Here is a 20,026-nt window from a genome sequence, read left to right on the forward strand (position 1 = left end):
AAAAGACGGAAATTTCAAAGTGGCTCTTACAAAACATTCTATTTTTTTTCAAAAACTTATGGTTTAGACAAAAATAAAACCAAAGAATCACTAAGGGTGGAAAACAGTTCTACATGTACATGTAGAAGAACCATTACTGGGATGGCCAAAAGGTGGCTGTGGCTAGCCACTTGGTAGGAGCTCTACTTGCAATTTCATACTGACAGCAGTTTAGGGACTTTGATGGTTGGTAATTTGCATGCATAATGCCTTGAAAACATGTTTAACTCACCTTTTCCAATCACCAATCCACATTTGTTTCCAGGCACTGGATATTCAACAGAAGTGATTCCAGGCATGTTTGCCGGTGGACCTCTGGGAGGCGGGCCTCCTCGTTGCCTTGACTGTATACATGTAAAGAGAACAGAAAGTTATTCAACAACGTGGTTATTGTTAAGACTTGTAAAAGGAAGTAATAAATTTGCAATAACAGGTGGAAGCCATCTTATTAATGTCGCCCAGGAAATGATGGGTGTGAGATGGCCATGGGAAGAATGGAAACCAAACATGGCAGAGCTTGAATTCAGAGAGTGTTTTTGATGAAAGAAAAACCAAACCAAGAGTGTTTTTTTTTACAGGCGATGGATTTTCAACATGATATTACACCACTGCTGGAGCTTTTCCAAAATACAATGATTTTATAATGTGGTTTCAATAATTTCGGAAACATTTATTTCACAATAGCCGATAACATTTATGTGAATAGACGGTAAAAATAACCAGTTACCAGCTCTTAACAAGAGCCCTGAACAAAATGTTCCCCTACAGTTATGTTAAGACATTCTTAATTACAGTTATACTGTTCCCTACAATGTGAAGATGATGGCATTACCAGCTGCCAATAAGCTGTTATTACCAACACCCCAGATAAATTAACTTCAAAGCAACTCAAATACAACAGACTAAGAGACTTTCTTTAGTCTATGATGGGCCAATTTCCTTTCAAAGGTGGTTTCGCCAAAGCTCAAAGACAGTCAAACTTTTTACACATGTAGGTTCAAAGCCTGCCCTTTATCAACAAATTCTGTGCCAAAACGAAAGTGTCCAGTTAGCAAGGTTTCACCCAGAAGAATATTCAGGCATCCTAAGGACATTCAATCTTTAAAAAAATATTTCAAACATTCCCTGATCTTAAGTCTGCCATTTGGGACAGTTTAAAGCCAATGGGAGTGATTTGTTCCTATTGACAACACAAGCAAACTGTTTGGAAAACCTAACAAAATTTTAAGGGTGTGCAGAAATGTTCCTGTAATTACTCCAAGCTGAAAACAAAAAAAATAGAGAGTATACTGTATGTAGTAGGCTCTGATTCAGTCCTTGCCATACTACAACTGGTACTAGAACTCTTCCTTTCTACTTTGTACACAATTTCTTAAGTTTGCGGTTCAAAATTGGACTTGATCCACTTGTCTGAAGGGCCACCGGTTTATCAGTATATCAGTGTTTCCTAATTATTTATTATCACCTGTTCAATTATTTCCTGGATTGTTTTTGTAACTTGCTTAACCTGTTCCGGTGTTCCTTGGACAGATGCCATCCGATTAGGAGCATTAGAATTATCCTCTGTAATAAGAGTAAAAATTAATAAATTAAAAATATACTGATGATAAAGTGCACATTTGAATGAGATTTTGGCTGATCATATGACTACACTCCAAAAGCAGGAATTTAAAATATCCTCCATCCTGCTTATGATTTGCTATGAATGAGCATACTGTAAGAGATCAAATGCTACTTCAAACTAAGGGACCACCCCCAGGGATTTCATTAGCCCTATCTAGACCCCCTGGCCCAGAAGAAAAAAAAGATGAAGCCTGGAAAGGGAGGGGAGGGATATGAGGGAAGAATGTCACAATTTCTAAATGGCAGCCATCTTGGATTTCTTGACTTAACAAAAATCTCATAAAACCACCAAAATTGACCAAAAAGTAATCAAAATGAAATGAAAAACAAAAATTAAAATAATATGAAAAAGACAAGTGAAGGGGTGCCTGGAACAAAGCCCTAAGTGACTTCTAATAAATTGCTAGATTCTCCTTCATAGTTGTCTTGTATTCGCTTGTGAAACAAAAGGAGAATTTGAACTTACATCAAAAGTCACTTAGGGTCTTATTCCACGCACCCCTTCAATTTACTTGAAGAAACTTATTATTTTGGTACATTAAAAACAAGATTTGAAAGTAATGTGATGGTAAATTTCCAGCCAGTCAAAAGTGGTTGCCATGGTAACAACAACGTTCACTGAGCCTTGACCTACCTTACAAAATTGTTCCCAGGTAAATTTTCTAAAAAAGTCATGAAGTGTCATACTGTTTGCACAAATAATTTAAAAAAGTTATAATGCTCAAAGATGGTACGGCAGACCCCCTCCCTAACCCTGTCAGGTCTACAGACAGGGTTAAGCAACAGGCATGCACGAGGCAAATTGACCAACCATGAACATGACTTCTCCTAGCTGCTCTAAACACCTCACCCAAGACCATATCCAAGTTAACTATCCAGCCCAGGTGCACTAACCTCTTGCAGAATGGTTAAAAATCTTAATGAAAACCTGCATGTGTCAAGTTTAACTTTGCCTTAAAGGCTGAGTTTCACGGTTAAGCGCATGCGCGAGATGACCGGCTCAAGAATAAGTTGTACGGGTCGACACTAAATTCGATGCGAGCTTGTGGTTGAACAATCTGTTGAAATCGCGCCCGAATTTGGATCATCCGCCCTTCATTCTTCACTTTTTATAATCTTTGTTGCCTGTTGTAAATATAAGTTCAATTTTTGTAAGGTTAAAAGTGTTTTAGCATCCAAAAACGACATTTTGTCGATAGATCGTCAAAGGAGACGTCGCGGCCAACCGGCGACGGGACTGTCTCTGGACTCTCTTGAAGCACAGATCAAGCGGACAGAGTATAGTGCCCTCAGTGGATGTAGAAATCCTGTATGGTTAACAAGATACGTCCACCATACGTGGAAAATTGGTAAAGGGATAAGTCAGTTTAAAGTAAACAACGATTTTGCGGCACATCTACTTTCGCTGGAAATGGCAAAGGCCACCGACTGGCTTTGGATGAACTCGCGAGTATTTTCTAGCTTTCAATCGTACTGTTTGTTCATTTGGAAGTCAACTGTCAAAAACAAAGAATTCGACGGACAAACAGCATCAAACATCAGTGTTTTGCCTTGGATGGAAAAAAATTTACAACACCGAGACGCAAAGCAAATAAATACCTGATCAAATGTGCGAGTTAGTTGTAGTCGTCTATTACTGCTATTAGCGGGCTCGAATAGCGGGCAGTAGAAAAAAAACAAAACAACAACAAAAAAACAAAAAAAAACAAAAGACTTGCGGCAAACTACACAATCTTCTGTAAGGTATTCATTTATCTATAAAATTATGGTCATTGCGAATGGCAAACGCAGGTTTGATTTGCCACCATGGCAGAGTTTTCTCAAATGCATTTCAGCACCTCGAAAGGACGCTCCGAGTGTTGTTGTTACTAAACGGTCGCATCACTTCTTGAAGCTTGCAGTTTCTCGTTCTTCGCCTTCTCGCTGGTCTAATAAAATCAGGCTATCGAACGAACACACTATAGTAAGTTAATCACTGAACGCTGATGAAATACTGGTTTGAGGGAGCTTCTCGGCTTTTCGAACTGGGTGTAATAAAAAAAGGTCGATGCCGCGAGATATCGACATTGTACTAAAATAAAACCGTATACGTTCGCATAAGTTCATAAGTAAAGTTCTGGCATTTCTTGAATGTCATGGGACATGCACGAAGCGGCGCTGCAAAAATCCTGATGTATTTTACATGGACAGCCTTTTTGTTTCTTTCTGAAGCGTGACCGAAACACTGGCCGGTCAGTTTTATTTTTATGCCAGCAAGTTATAAGACTTGCCCGCCGTATCCCGCTGGTGTTTACTCGCTTCTAATTGGTCCAAAAACAATTGGCTTGACAGCGCTTACGCTATCGCTCGCACATGCGCCGAACCGTGAAACTCTCCCTTTAATTTTTATCCAGCCACAGTTAATAATACTTGGCCTTGCTTACACAATCCAAACTCAAAACTTAAAAAAAAAAAACATGGACATGTATCTCTATGGTGAAATGGGAAGAAAACTTACTCATATTAAATTGCACTCTTGCCCCAGTTTCTGCTTGTATTCTTTTGATGGTCTCGCCATTCTTACCAATAACAAAACCTACAATATCTCGAGGAACAGGAACCTAGAGCAAAGCAAACATTGGAAGCTGTCAGTGAAAAAAAAGATACTGTACATCTGTACACTTAAAAAAGGGGATAACAAGCTCAATAAAAGTTAAATTATAACATTCACTCTTGACGTTTTTCTACGAAAGCAATATACACAGTACGTAACTTTTGCGTAAAACCTTTCAATTTCAGAAAAAAAAATGGCAAGAGACTAAAGGTACGTACATGTTAGTCAAACAATATTTATTTAATTTTTTTAACAACTATATTTAATTCACCATTGCAACAACAAGAATTGTCAAGGTGTATATTCTAAGGAAGAAGTTTAAAAACTGATAATCAATACCCACCTCTAACTGCTGCATGCCAGGCTGATCTCTGTTCATGTCATGTCGATTCCCTTTGAAGTCCAATCCAGGCACATTTTGCTGAGATATAAGATAATGATAACACTAAAATTTCTACTCAGCTTACTTTTTAAACTTCGTTTGTTTTGTACGCCAAGAAACAGGTGAATTGTTTGTTTGTTTTGCTTATGGGTGAGTGTTTTTACTCCGGGCCGGGGCTGACTGTTTTACAAAGTGCCTCAATAGTTTTTTGCCCTTTACAGTTATAAACTGTATGTTATAAACACGTAATATTGCTATGAGTCCTCATAGAATTAAGGATCAGTTTTCACTTGTCTTTTCAAAGTTTTCGCAAATTGCCCTAGTCGCGCAGGGACAAGGGCAATTCGGGAAAGCTTTGAAAATACGCGTGAGAATTAATCCTTTATTCTACTCAGCCTCGTGTGATTACATATACTAAGTAAACTTTGTTGCCTGTTAAAAATGCCTTTAACTGTAAAAAGTATGGCCACTCAATAAATGAAACAAGTTACTTTAATTTTACGCGTTCTTAATTTCGCAATTTTGGCGAGATGGTATTTCATGGGGCTTTATCTTTGTCATTTCAATAGGGGAAAATGAAAAAAGACCATTAAAATTCGCGGAATCATTGTCAACATCATTTTTTCCACTCAACTCCACCTTGAAGAATGTTTCAGTGTTGGAACGTTACAAGAAACTTGAGATTTAGAACTACAAGGAACCAAATAAAGGCAATTTTGCAAAAAAACATTGATTGATGACAGTAAGATTCTCTGCTTGATATATTCATGTGAAATCTTTGCACATTAACTTTATTGATCACAAGACAGCATGCAAAATGGAGCTAACCAGAGAATTATTTATTATTTATGTTGACACATAAGCTGTACATGTTGTTGCTGATCATGTTTATCAAGTTTTTTGTGATTCAAATTTCTTACCATGGTATTTAACTTCGTGTGTAACCCAAGGATTTTTATTTGGGAGGCTTTAATTTTGCAATTTTTTTAACACTCGCAAAAATCATGAAATTAAAGACCCATGAAATTAAGAACGAATCAAAGTAACAGGATTTTATTTGATAAAATTTATCAATCATTCCTGCTTCCCCCATGATCACCTTCCAGTTCTTGTCCCCTGTTTGGCTAACCTCAAGTTCCTTCTCAGTCAGCAGATCCTGCACCAGGTCCTTTCCACGCTGTGCTCTCATGACATCTCCCATGATCCGCAGGGGCTTCTCTGGTGCATTCAAGAATGGTCCATCCTGAATCATCATCATCCGACACTGTGCCCTCTCCTGCAAAGTGACATGACCAAAAGACACTAGAGCACACACAACCTTGCATAGCAAAATAGTTGAATTCATCCATGCAATATTTAATATCTAACATTATCAATGTTAACTGACGACACTGAAGGCAGTGTTAAATGTAAAAACCAAGATATGTTTTGAGCTAGGTGTTTCTCACTAAAATTACAATTTTATATTTGTAACTGCAATAACTCTAAAAGTAGAGTTCTTATGTACTTTTCTTAAAGATTGCCATTATAATAATAATGATTATGATGATAGAGAGAACAGCAACAATGATAATGCTAATACAATGGAAAACTTAAAGAATTGTCTGCTACAGAGTACTTTGTACATTAGACTAACAAAAATGTTTTCAGGCAACTTGACAACTATTACACATCATTTTAGAATTACAATTTAAAGTGCACAATAACTATCTTTCTGTATACATTGCAATGCAGCAAAACACCTACAACTGTACCTGAAGGCTCTTGATAGTTTCACCTCCTTTTCCTGTGAGTGGTATAATCAAGAAAATTTATTGATATTGATGCAACTAACTGTTCTATCTGTTGTGGTTAAAAAAATTGAACCACAACATATCCAACGGGCAGTTTCTGCCAGGGAGGATCCGAGGAACTAACAAAAGGCAAAAAGACTGTTCCAAAAAATAAGCTTAAGGGGCCATCTCCCTTGAGAAACTAATGTACCTTCACAGCATGCTATCTAACTCAGCTTTTTCAGTCAAACTTCTGAAAATGGCCACCCCTCCACAATGGTGCAGTGTTTTCATCCCAGGATACAATCCATTCTCTCTCAAACAGTCTCACTACAAAGGCCCTAAGGGTAGCCACTGTAGAGTGGACCTTTGGACCTCTTCTACACACTTCTGTGCATGTGACAATAAACATTTAATGACTGGTCTCAAGGGAAACAGTTAATTGTTTCCCAAGAATCTCAATGATTCCCCGAGACCAAGTCGAGGGAAACATCGGGATTCAATTTTCTTGGAAAAACAAAATTAACTTGTTTCCCAAGGAGCCAGTCATTAAGTGATCTGTTATATAGCACAACAATGACATTCTTTGTTCACATAAAAAATAAGTCAATTTTCAGGTTATAGTTTTTGCAATGTTACACACTCGTGGGCTTTTGGCAGCAAACAGTTTTATAGGTGGAAGACTACATGGGATACATGTTTGTAATTTGCGGAAATCAAATGTACAGTACCGCTCAAAAGTAAGTTACCACCCTCTCACGAGACGCGATTCTCGTCTCGAGAGACTCGTCTCGCGAGACGGTGTAAAAACTGTAAGTACATTTACTAAGGCTTGACTTTTTCGCGAGAGTTTCGCAAGAATATCAAGTTGAGTGTCAGTTGGATGTTACTAAAACCGGGAACGGGGAACGGGGAACGGGAGTCTGGGAACGAGTGTACAGCGGTAATCCCTATAAGAATTCAAAATAGACAGTTCCAATCTCGTACCCAGAGTCTTCAGGCTTTTTGGTCAGCGGGGCAACGTCAGGAAGACTCTGGGGACATCGAATTTTATTACCGCAGGATTTCTGTGGTAAAACCGAACTAGAGTGCCATCTTAAGCAGTAACGCCCGCGGTACATGCTGCATATATAATTTCATTATTTGTCTAGTTTTTTATTTGCTTTTTTTTGTTTCAATGTTTTGTGTTTTGTCTTGTGCTGTGTCAGGGCTCCATTTAAACTAGCTCTGCTAAATTGGATGCCCCTGGATAAATATTGAATTAAATAAATAAATAAATAAATAAATAAATAAATAAAACAATGGAAACCGTTACGGAACAGCTAATAAAAAAAAATGAATTTTTTTCGTTGTCCCCAGAGTCTTCCCGGCGTTGTCCCGCTGACCAAAAAGCCTGAAGACTCTGGGTACGAGATTGAGACAGTTCAGTCATTGATTTTTAGGTTTGCGGTTTAGGATCTAGCAGCACTTTTGCACGAACGCCAATCAAATTTCAATAAAATTATAATTCAGCGCATTTGAGTTCTACAACTCTACATAAAAAGGCACAATAGAATAAATTAACTCCTTGGCCAAAGTTTCAATAAAAAAGAGGGTTTAAACTCTTTAAATGTTTTAAAAAAATATATTGATGTTAACTACTGCATTCACAGGTAAAACAAACTAAAATACACCAAAATTACCACGAGATGAAATTAAATCTCACTCGCTGCCCAATCTGTGTCATGCACGAGCGACTTGGCTACAAGCATATATTTACATCCGTTGATTTAAAATAAGTCATGTTCTAAAATATCTTACTTAACGATGTGCCAGATTCCCCGGTTAAAAGAAATAGAGAATTTCTGAATAGCAGTACAACCTGGAACAATTAAAATTAATTTTATTAAGGATGAGAAGCTTTATCAGCCTTCGATAGCCAATCGGAAGTGACTGTTCCCACGAAAAGCAAATAATGCATTGTTCTCTTATACACGCTGTGGAGTTGTAGATTTCAAAGGCACTGAGTTGTAATTTTATTGAAATTTGATCGGGTGCTGCTAGATCCTAAATATTAACACCGCAAACCACAAAATCAACTGTCTTTTGTTAAAATATCAGAGCATTTGAGCCACTACCGGTCAGCTTTTTTCCTCGCTGGGTTTGGATTATTTTACTGTTGCATAATTGAGAAAAGAGTGTCTGCTTAATCTGAGCTAAGTTCGCTCACAAACGAGAAGAGATGAAAGTAATTGCTATGTTTTGACTGACGAAGAATCAACATCAATTATACCGGGTAGGAAAGAGTCGCAGCTATGTGAACGTCTGTGAGCGAGAAGCTGCAAAGTGTAAAATTTCGAGTTCTCGCGAGGTGAAATACGGGCTTCCCGTAGGGTGACCGTTTTTCATGGAATATTAAAAAAAAACCTAACTGTTTATCCTTCAGTTACTTACCTAGGCCTTCAAACGGAAAAAGTATGAGCGAAATCGATTTTTTATTTTACCGTGGCCACGATTTCTTTGGTTTTTACTAACGATCACTCTTAATTCCTGTTATGAAACTTAGCCCTGAATATCTTCCAAAAAAATCCAAGATAAACCTTAAAAGCGCTCTTTAAGCTGCATTAAATAGCCTTTTTTGAATTCGTTTAGGGATTACCGCTGTACACTCGTTCCCAGACTCCCGTTCCTGTTCCCCGTTCCCCGTTCCCGCTTTTAGTAACATCCGTGTCAGTTTAAGCGAACGACGGCTGCGAAGAAGCCTAGCGAACTTGTTTATAAATCTGTCATTGCGCATTTATTCGGAAGTGGCACATTGGGTTATCGGAGCTAATGGCTAATAAAAAGCGTCTTCGTGTAAATGTAAATAAAACGAAAATGTAATAAATATGATAAGTTGGATCTTTTATAGTTTTTTTTTTTATGAAGCCATTGCGTTACACTTTCTTGAACACATTGAGGATGTCTCATGTTTCACTTGCAAGTTCGCGTTGAGTTGGTTTTCAAGTGCAAATTGTTTTGTTTTTTATACATCCAAGTTCAATGCGTTTGAAGGCGAAATCGCAATGCTTTGCAAATGAAACTTTCTGATCAAAATCTCCAGTTTCGAAGGTTGAGATGTAAGGGCCGTTTACACGACCGAAAAAATTGGAACAGCTCGGATAAAAAGACGAACGGCTCCGTCAAAATTTGACGTGTAAACAGTACTTGATCCGTTCCAGTCTTATCCGTTCCGTTCCTAAAAAGGTCCATAGGCGGCTATGGACCCCTTTCGGAACGGAACCGATAAAAAACGGTTCCGTACCCACATTTTTGTTTTCTTTTCAACGTGTAAACGCTCGCCCTTTTTTCGGCACCGTTCTGTTACGTTTTTTCTGAGCCCGTTGTACTCCATGTCAGTTGTTTAGCATACCATTGATCGTTAGAGTAAGGGCTGTATGCAAGATCAAACCAAGCGCTTGTTCTTGGAATTTGCCACAAGCTCTGTGCGACTGTGAAGTGCGACACAAGGGCTGTTAATAGGAGAACCGTAAGCCTTGTTTTTCTCCTAATTCGGTACATTCTCTCAGAAGCATTTCTTTGAAGAATCACTCGCCCTCTCAAACATGAATTTCGTGTTCTCTTCTTCAGAAGAAACCAGAAAAGTGCTTGTAAATTTATGATAGTCGGAGATACGCACAGTGTACTGTATGTGTAAGCACATAGGAACAACTAATCGAAGCAGTTTTGTTTAATTATTGCGAGCTCTATCGTTACCGGTCTCGAAGAAAACAACATGTAAACGTTTAGTACCCGTTCCAACGGGCTCTCAAGTACCGTGCCTTTTTCTGTTAGGTACATTACAGAATTTGTACGTGTAAACGGAAGATTTCGTCTGGAACCGGAACTTGTTTCTAACCGAGCCGTTCCTTCTCTTTTAACGTGTAAACGGGCCTGTAAGCGCGGCGAGGTAACCTTTGACATCTTCTCGTTGCCGATATGCAAATTCGGTGCTCAATGAACTGAAATCAATTCTAAACCAGAACTACACAGTATACGCCAGCTCTTCAACAACGTTAGCGTTTTCGATTTTCTTTATTCACAACTCTGTTTTTTCCGTGGTAGAAATCGCATTTGCTTGCAACCACAAAGATTGAAAGAAGTTTGATTCCATAGCGGTAATTAGCAAAGCACGATACATGTCACGTATGCAAATTTGAACCGCGGTGAACTTGAAAAACATTGTAAGTTTCAGGGTTTTCAAACACTGTTTTATAGATACAGGCAGAAAACTTGACTTTAAAGAGGCTGGTTTTTTTAATGTAGGAATTGTGTGTGTTTGCGGGAAAGTTTCAATTGCAAATTGATTTCCCGGCGAGTTCGCTTAGCGCATCGCTTTACAAACTCGTCGCTATTACATGTAAAACGAAACCTTTGAAGTGACTGAAGACATGAGGTTGCTTAGCGCATCGCTTTGCAAACTTGTTACTAAACGAAACCTTTGAAGTGACTGAAGACATGAGGTTGCTTAGCGCATCGCTTTGCAAACTTGTTACTAAACGAAACCTTTGAAGTGACTGAAGACATGAGGTTGCTTAGCGCATCGCTTTGCAAACTTGTTACTAAACGAAACCTTTGAAGTGACTGAAGACACGGTTTTTGTAAAATAAATCATCTCTTACATTGCGCACGAATCGAAACCTTTAAACTGAATAAAGACAAAATTGTTTCGAATCACATAACTCTTACGATGCGAACACGTTGGCACGCGTTTTAAAAAAGACACGGACAAACGCATCACGAGACAAGTGCGCGAGAAACTCGGTGGTTTTCTCACGAGAAACTCGGTAATATTCCAAAATTCCCGCTTCAGTGATTCTCGCGAGACGAGATTCTCGTATCGAGAGACGAGAGTCGCGTCTCGAGACGAGAATCTCGTCTCGAGAGACGCGACTCTCGTCTCGCGAGAAAGGAGACGAGACTGGTAACTTACTTTTGAGCGGTACTGTATAAGGAGGAGAATTTGGGAAATAAGGTTAAATGGTTAGGGTTATCCCATCAAACCACATACATTTTCACTGGGTCAGTAACTGATTTGAACTAGCTTGAGTACAGTTGACCACTTAAACCTAGATTGACAATGGGTTTAACCTAAAACCAGATTCCAGCTACGACACTTATGTGGTGTACCCACCAAGGAAGAGGATGCAAGATACAGTAGAATGACTTTAACATTTTGTCAGGAGTTTGAAAAAGGGACCAATGACACTTACCAATAATAAGTCCAACTTTACTAGCTGGTATCATCAACTCAATCACTTGCTCACCAGGAGCAACAACTGGTAATGACATCTGACGAAAAAATAGAAGTGATTTAAAACTAGTAATAATCGTTGATTAGAGAGTGCGTTCGATGTCACCAGGCTCTTTGTCCCTTGGGAAATGGTGAGGCAATTATGTTCCCACAAAAATGTGTGGGGGGTGCTAGTGGTGTGTTTTTAACATGCATTCATTTAATTAAAATTGTGTCTTAGAATCTGGACTTCAATTTGTATGTTTGTGGTGGCCTGTTTCTATATCGAAGACAGTTACACATGAATGTTGTATGTTATTTTTCAATAACTTTATCTATAAAAAATTGCGGTAAAATAGTTCCTAAAATCGTTAATTTTAAGATTAAAAAAATTTGCTAAAAAACAACAACTTTTTGACGTTAGTGAAACGTCATTGTCAGGTCAAAATATGTTTGTAAGTTGCAGTCTGTAAATACTAAAAAGAAGAATAGCTGATTAAAAAGCTGTAATGTAAGAAAAAATTAAACAAAAAGTTTGGCACATATTTTGACTTGATAATGATGTTAAGCTAACGTCGAAACATCCTCGTTTTTTAGCAATTTTTTTAGCAATATTTTATCGTAATATGTTATAGACAAAATAGTCACAACAAAAATTAATATTACTGAAAGTGACAAGTCAAGTCATGCCAACTTGAAATTTATTATTTTGTGACCAACATGCAATGACTGTGAATTAAAACAACAAAATTAACTCCACAAAGATTTTAAAAATGTCAGTCAAACTCTGACTCACCAATGATTCTGGAATTTTCCCTTCCTCGCATATCCTGTTTAACAAATTCTTCGCCTTCCTGTAGGAAAGAAACACTTGTAAGTACATGTACAGTATGAGAGATTGTGTAAATATTTGCATCTATGGAGCAGGTGAAGATAGTATAAATCACTAAAAGAGATGGTGGAAATAGTAACACTGTGGATCTGCAAACTGAAGGAGATAAACCTTTTCATGGTTTCTGAGGCCTTTTTGAGGGGGTGCAAGCATGTAAAACATTACAGTAAATATATAGCATTTTGGCCCACCCTGAGCCTTGTGACTATATAAGAAAGGCACTGGACTTACTCTACAGCTTCTTTAGTGCCATTTATGGATACATGTCGATCTGGAGGGGCCATCTGTCCGGGAGGTGGGTCTGATGAAATTATGCACAAATTGGTCAGTTCAAATCTTAATGTCAAAACTTTTGCATTCACAAAATGTAAAACAAAATAAATCTAAAGTAGCTGGGACAAAGGCAGGAAAATCAAGATTTTTAAAAAACAAAACATCTCTCTTTATTTAACCTCGGAACAATACATCATTGATAGTTACAGTGGATTTTAGAGAATGGAAAATTTATACTAATAGTTTATTAATATTAATCAACTGTTGTTAATGCTTAAATTTTCCACATTCAAAATCCAATGAATCTCAATGTTTTCCTCAACAATTAAGACTCTCGGGAACAAAATTAACTGTTTCCCTTAAGACCAGTCATTAAGTGATCACTGTAACTGATAATGATGGAAAATCCATGATAACATGTTTGAGTAAAGAGAGTCATTATAACTTAAAATGTAAACTGCTTAATGGCCCAACACAATGATAACCTCAAGGCACCAAAATAATTAGTAACCACCAGAAATCCAGCTCACTCCTTTAAAAACACTGCAAAATGCACCGTTTTAATGTGCAGCTGTATTTTTTCATGGATAAGAACCACAGACAGCATGTAACAAGTAAATACATTCATCACAGGGTAGCCACTAGAATTAATAAATTATTATTGGGTTATTCCAGAAAAAATCCACACCCCCCCGACGGATGGGGTCGTTTTTTAACCCCCCCTCTCACCTGGATTTCCTGAAGCACAAGACCCCCCCTCCTGTCTGGATTTCCAAAACAAAAGACCCCCCCTCCCGCCTGGATTTCCGGAAAAAAATATTAGGCTTAAATTTAATTCACGTCTAGAAGATGTTCTTTTTTAATTTCTAAAGCTTCTGCTAATATTAAAAACTCTATTGCGTAGAACTAAAAAAAGAAAGGAGCAACAATGCGAAAAAGCGAACGAGTTCATCCTTTGTGCCCGATGGACAACACCCATGGAATCTTAAAACGGCACGCAGAAAACGCACTGGCTGCTTGTTCAACTGTGCTACGGACAATGGGACTTCAGAGAGGTTACCACCGTTTATGTTGCAGGAACCCGTCCAAGAACTTTCTCCTTCTGTTGCTTTCGCAACAACTTGCGTTTCCAAAGGTTTTTTCGAGGTACAGATGGCTACAAGTTCCTCTCGAGTATTTTCGACGAAGAGGGAATGTTTGGACCAAAATTCTTTCGAATTATCTTCTTCAGCTAATTACTCTGCATCCTTGCTTGCACAAGAAAAAAATTCTTCCTCCTGACGCAGTAGAATTGCAATGGCGGACGTGAAATTACACGACGGTGGCGCGCGGGGTCTGGTACGAGTAGAAATGTGTCAGGCGTTTCAAACTCTTCGTTGCAACAATGTTGCGATGGCCCGTTCTTTAGTAGCTTGTTGTTCGAGTTTTCTGCTATAAAAGGACCTGCGAAGGAACTTAGATTATCATTTATTTTAGGTGAGAAATATGTGAACAAAATATTTCTATTATTTTCAGGGTCTGAGAGCGCTGAAGTGTCACCGAACTAAACGTTCGAATCGCGTGAACTATCGGTCGAAATGACTCCTGCAGAAGACTTTCTTAAGTTCAACCCCCCCTCCCACCTGGATTTCCAGAGTCTTTGACCCCCCCTCCGGTGAGAATTTCCAGAATCCCATCCGTCGGGGAGGTGTGGATTTTTTCTGGAATAACCCATTACAATTAATCCTGAAAGCTGACTTCTACAACTCACATCCCAATGCTTCAGATTCAGGGAACACAAGTTATTTCATTACCTGGGGCAACTTGGATTTTTGCTCCAGTTTCTGATTGTAGTTTATTGATCTGCTCCCCACCACGTCCAATAACTAAAAGAAGAAAAATTGAACAGTTCAGAATATGGCTGACATTTGAGGATTGGCCATCAGTCATAGCTTTGAATATCATCATGTGTGTTCAAAGCAGCTGCGCGGCAAAAGAGACTTTGAAATAATACCACTAATGGTGTTATGCCAGTGGTTTTGTTTTATTTCATTTTACATGTAGTTGAGACAGACCATTGAAGACTGCAATTAAGTGGAATGTCAGCATGAAATTAATTATGACAAATAAAAAACCATTGTGTACTTACTTAGTCCTACAAATCTGTTGGGGATCTTCATATCTTCTGAGACCATTGACCCAAGACCAGCTCTACAGAAGAAAAAACGTAAATTATAAATGAGAACCCAATGTCCTTGCACATGTTTGTCTGACAGCAACACACACATTGACAATGATCAACAAAACACACATTTTAAAGATACACTGCTACAATGTATAAGGCAGGGCTCAAAGTTTATTTTGACTTTGGGAGCACCTGTGCTACCAGGTGTAAATTTCTAGGCGCACTGCCGAAATTTTAGGCGCGCAGCTAAAAATTTTAGGAGCACAACTTAAAATACTGGTAGCACCAAAAAGAAAAATCAGAAGCTTCAGATATTTTATCAGTGATCATTGATAATGGTGTCATAACGACACCGAAACGTTATTCATTTCTTGTGCTTATTTTTGCTTGCCGATCATTAACCAGCACGGTAATGTTTTATTTCAATCGCGTGTTTGTTTCTTTCAGTCTCTTACTGTACATTTGCGATAGCAAAAATACTGTTACATTTTTTAGAATATTACATGTTATGGTACGTTAAACAAGAAATAAGGAATAATGTCATTGAATATCCTCTCGATCAGACGAAATCCTTCAAGTCCCACGGACCACCAACTGAAATTAATTCATCTGGCCACTTCCAGTATGCAAGGTTAGGTTGCCTTGATCTCTGCCCACTGTTTAACCACTTCACAACTGCTGTAGTTGGGTCAGAAGCACGTGTTTCAGAGGGTTGCCTTCACTCGTACGTGTCAGCGGTGCGGTCACAAAGCCGAGAAGAGTCTGGGGTGGGTTGAAACACGGACAAGAAATGGACTTGGGGAAACAACAATTAAAACACACACTGATGCAAGAAAAATGGTGTAACTTTATTATGTGGAACCTAATTGCGTTACATCCACATTTGAATTTATTATTTCAAGCTTCTGTTTCGTGTTTAATCAGGCAGAGTACACGGGAACTGTTAGGTGAGGAATCAAAGTGGCCCCGATTCAGGCGCACTGAACTTGAACATTTTTAGGCGCGTGAGTGCGATCACATATGATTTTTCAGGCGCAAAATAAAAAATCTAGTCGCATATGCGATCAGCTGGTCGCTAACATTGAGCCCTGTAAGGGTACAAGGCTGTGGATCACGTTAGTTTTGAAAAAGCTCCGTCTACAAGACAAACGGCCAGTCGCAATCCAAAGAACATCTCTCAAGCCGGTTAAATTTCATACATTTACAAGCCTTGAGAAGTTGGTCATCCTCGTAGGCCTTTGCGGTGGCAATTTATACAGGTGTTGAAACAAAAGGCCAAATTTGAGAGTTTTGACTTTTAAATGTACAATTCGTTAGATACAGGAACCCTGATTATTCCTAAATGTACCAGCAATAGGAAGGTCATATAGGTACTAAGGATTTGCCTTCAATAAGCAGACCTCTTAAAGAGTCCACTTTGCATGATGACTCTGCATATTGACAGAATACTCCCAAATATCAACCAGCTTGTGGCATCACTGTTATGTGCCAATTGGTACTCTTAGGGATGAACGGGTGATGTTTATGTACATGTATGTAATCATAAGAACTATAAAATACCTTTGTGCAAGGCTGGCCGCAACTTGCATAGCTATTGATTTTGGGTCTTTTCCATCCATGGTGCCTGAAAACCAAATTACACAAGACTTCAAACTTGAAGGTAAACAGTTTAGCTCCACATGCATGTATATAGCTCATATCCCATATGGGAGTTTGCACAATGCAATGACGACTGACATTTCTACAGCCCACAAAAATTAGTAAACAATATAGGCTGGTCAAATCGAATAGGTGTGAAGATAAGAAAAAAACCGAGAACGTAATCTTTTAAAGCCAAAATAAGTTGCCATTACCAGTGAGGTAACGATCTGGCCCATTAGAGTAGTCAGCAATCTTGTAAAAGGTCTTACAGTCAATCTACATCATGCAAGACCAGTAGTTTTGAAATTTGAATGAGTTTTGAAATGTACAGACCGTATATGACAGTTATGAACATTGCCAGCAACATTTCAGAGTTCCCGTAAAATTGTCCCTAGTTTATCGAAAGTATAAAGCTATACATAACAGCATATTAAGTATTTCAAAAATAACGATTGCTTCCCAAGCACTTCGAATTTTTTTTCAGTAATGCATCTTTTTCATTAAGATTTCAGGGGAAATCTTCAAGATTCCATTCAAATGCCAGACATCACAAAGAGGAATTGAAATGTTCATTTCAATCTCAGAAATACTGGTCAATATGACGTAGACTGACTGTCCAGGGTGCATTCTATGTACGTCCAAGGCCGAAGATAGGCCGGGAGTATCCAAGGTTTCACACCAACCGGCTGCCAAAGCGCCTAGCCAGCAAAATGTTATGCCAGCCGCCTATAGACTCTAGTTCCTACACCAGGAGAGAAATCCTGGAAATTTTTGGGCAAAAACAGTTTGTTTGGCAGGTAGAAGTTTTCAAAAGCCTAGGTAATTTTTGGTCACGTCATTACCCCTTTTAGGTTATCTCAACCCACGCACAGATATTACCTTGGTCTTTGCTGCTTTGCACCAAGACCACAATCATGCACCAATACACTGAGCGATTTGGAAACCCACACTGAAGATCTTTGGCGTAAGTAACCTACATAAAATGCAGTCTTGCTGACTGGAACCTCCATAGCTAGGCCAGGGTGGTTAGATATTGAGTAAAACCATGTTTTCTAATGCTGCGAAAAGTCGTCTGTTTAACCGTAAGTGCAAAAGTGAACAGTTAAATGCCCTGCATCTATCTTGTCTTAGACACCAAAAGGACTTGCTGCTAAATGGCATCTCTTTCTGGTTCATGTTAATTACAAGCAAAGATAGTTTCTTAAAGTTACTTTAAATCATTTCTCTTCAAAAATTCAGCATGATACCAAAGGAAAAGAATAAAAGGTGCATACATAAGCTTACATTTAGTACAACTTTTACTTTCACCAACCTAAACTTCCTGGCCAAACAATCTAAGATTTTGACAAAAACGAAATTTTACTTCTCCCTTTTAAACAATCCCTTTCATATAATAGAAGAAATCTAATTTACTCAATGCTTTCATTTCGTAGATTACAGAGTCTCTACGCTACGGATTTGATTGAACCCTGAAAACATTTATTTTTTCCTTCGAACGACCTTAGATTTCCACAAGCTTCTAATTGATGGTTAGAAAAGAAAGAAAGAAACTTTCATGTTTATATTTCATTAAACAAATCCTCATCCTACCTTCTGTAGCTTGTCTTTTTACAACAATCTCGTCTCCACCGCCTAAAACGAGATTAAATATGTCGTTTTATTTACAGGCATGAAAGAATAAGCTTGCTATTCAAGCGAAATAAGCTCACATCCTGGCACATAAAATCTCAATCCTTACCGTCGTGTTCGAAAGCTCTTTTCTTACTGATATCTGCAAAGCAGACGAAAGCAAAATAATTACCGCTCTATTCTTTGTCACAATAGACATTCTGTTGACAAAATGACATGTGTTCTTGAGACGAATAACGAAATTTTCGCACCTTGGTCAGCCGAATGCGAAGCATCCGCTGCGGCGGCTGCTGCGGCGCTACTTGATCCCATCCGGGCCGCGATCTAACGAGAAAATTCTAGTTAAATTCCGTATAAAATACCAATTAAAGACGTTCAATAAATGTCCTACCTCCTTAGCTCTTTTTAATGCGTCAGCAAACGCTGAATTGGGATCTACAGGGGCCGCCGAAGGCGGTGGAACATTGTTGAATGCCATTGCGTCCGCCATGTTCAACACGTGAATGAAGCAGAAAAGAGATAGTGATACAGGCCCGCAAGGCATGGCGGGATTCGTAGAACAGCGCGAACCAGTCACGAACAGACCAACCTCGTTCCCAGGGTCTCTCTTCTTCCCGCCTTAGCGAGAGAGAGAGAGACCCTGGGTGAAGCTGGTCACGTGGCACCCAAAATCTGGGTGCTTGACACAATTTGTCGTTAGGGAGGGGTAGTAAGGTATGCAGTTGTCGCTTTCTCAGAAGGACGGAGAAGCCAGCTACGAACTTTACGACAACAAGGGGTTTTACAACCAAGCATTTCTACATCACACACTCACTTGAGACCTGGAAGAGGTTCACGTTTCTTCCACTCAGGTAGAGTGTTGTTAATCCAAAACAATTATTTTAAAAACAGTCGTTTCGGGACGCCAGAGGGAAACCGACAGACGATGGGGGACGCTTGAGTCAAAACCTAAACAGGCATGGTGATTAGAGCAGAAGTATCGCTGGCTTTACGCCTTTTAACAGAGCTCCAAATGGGGTGAAATGCAAAAGAAGATCAATTTTAGTATTGCCAAATGGAATACCAAGAATTTTTGGCAATAGAATGTAAGCAGGCGAAGTGTTCAGAAATGCCAACGGACTGAAACAAGCCGCGTATGAATATAATTCAAAGGTACTTTTCATCTTAGTTTGTTCCCTATGTCCTTGACTTTAAGACGTAGTTAAACGAAAAAAAAAATGAGCCCAGAGCGCTGATTGTGATCGAAAACAATGTATTTATTCACAGGAAATCGGTGACCAAATAGATATTCAATATTGTGCTTCGCGAATTACATCGGTAAATAAACAGATTACTATTAACAAGAAGAATGTATTTGTATTTTCTTGTGAGTGATGAATTATAATGCCGTTACTGAAAGAATTTTTTATGAACTACATTTCATTTTATAGAGCAAAAGATGTACTTATTACCGCAGTTTAAGCTTGAATAAATGCTTTTTCTGGTAGAATTCATGGAATCAGTTCCAACTCAGTAGTGTAGATAAATTACTCCGATTCAAGTTGTAGAATTTATGATCAACCTCTGCTTCATTGACCGTTTGAAATTCCCTAGATTGTACTTAATATACGATTTTTGCAGAAGACACGAAACTGCGCCAAATCTCTCGCATTTCGCTTGCTTATAAAATCGCACCCGCTTGAAAATTTTTGATCGGCTCTTGCGAATAAACTAATTGAGTGAGTGTACCCGTACTGGGGAGAAGTTTGTCGTGTGCTGTCACGTGAC

The 20,026-nt window shown here is 38.7% G+C and overlaps 1 protein-coding gene across 3 annotated transcripts in view; it reads right to left on the reverse strand.

The window, feature by feature from the left end:
- The window catches only part of LOC146469666 (far upstream element-binding protein 3-like), a 24,940-nt gene extending 6,150 nt beyond the window's left edge, over window positions 1-18,790 (reverse strand). For 2 of the 3 annotated variants that reach the window (XM_085122978.1, XM_085122977.1), the window contains exons 1-16: window positions 18,651-18,790; window positions 18,511-18,583; window positions 18,369-18,401; window positions 18,221-18,262; window positions 16,550-16,613; window positions 14,954-15,015; window positions 14,619-14,690; window positions 12,784-12,853; window positions 12,457-12,514; window positions 11,641-11,719; window positions 6,392-6,423; window positions 5,737-5,913; window positions 4,599-4,676; window positions 4,160-4,262; window positions 1,505-1,602; window positions 272-383 (exon numbers count right to left, since the gene is read on the reverse strand). In XM_085122978.1, the coding sequence (XP_084979104.1) occupies window positions 272-383; window positions 1,505-1,602; window positions 4,160-4,262; window positions 4,599-4,676; window positions 5,737-5,913; window positions 6,392-6,423; window positions 11,641-11,719; window positions 12,457-12,514; window positions 12,784-12,853; window positions 14,619-14,690; window positions 14,954-15,015; window positions 16,550-16,613; window positions 18,221-18,262; window positions 18,369-18,401; window positions 18,511-18,583; window positions 18,651-18,749 (1,252 nt within the window). In that variant the 5' untranslated portion in view covers window positions 18,750-18,790. The remainder of the gene's footprint in view (window positions 1-271; window positions 384-1,504; window positions 1,603-4,159; window positions 4,263-4,598; window positions 4,677-5,736; window positions 5,914-6,391; window positions 6,424-11,640; window positions 11,720-12,456; window positions 12,515-12,783; window positions 12,854-14,618; window positions 14,691-14,953; window positions 15,016-16,549; window positions 16,614-18,220; window positions 18,263-18,368; window positions 18,402-18,510; window positions 18,584-18,650) is intronic. The other variant, XM_085122979.1, reaches the window with a different exon arrangement.
- Window positions 18,791-20,026: the final 1,236 nt, after the last annotated feature.

The sequence above is a fragment of the Pavona decussata genome, unplaced genomic scaffold, assembly GCF_977016875.1.
Source record: "Pavona decussata unplaced genomic scaffold, jaPavDecu1.1 SCAFFOLD_120, whole genome shotgun sequence".
In the NCBI taxonomy this organism is placed as follows: Eukaryota; Metazoa; Cnidaria; class Anthozoa; order Scleractinia; family Agariciidae; genus Pavona; species Pavona decussata.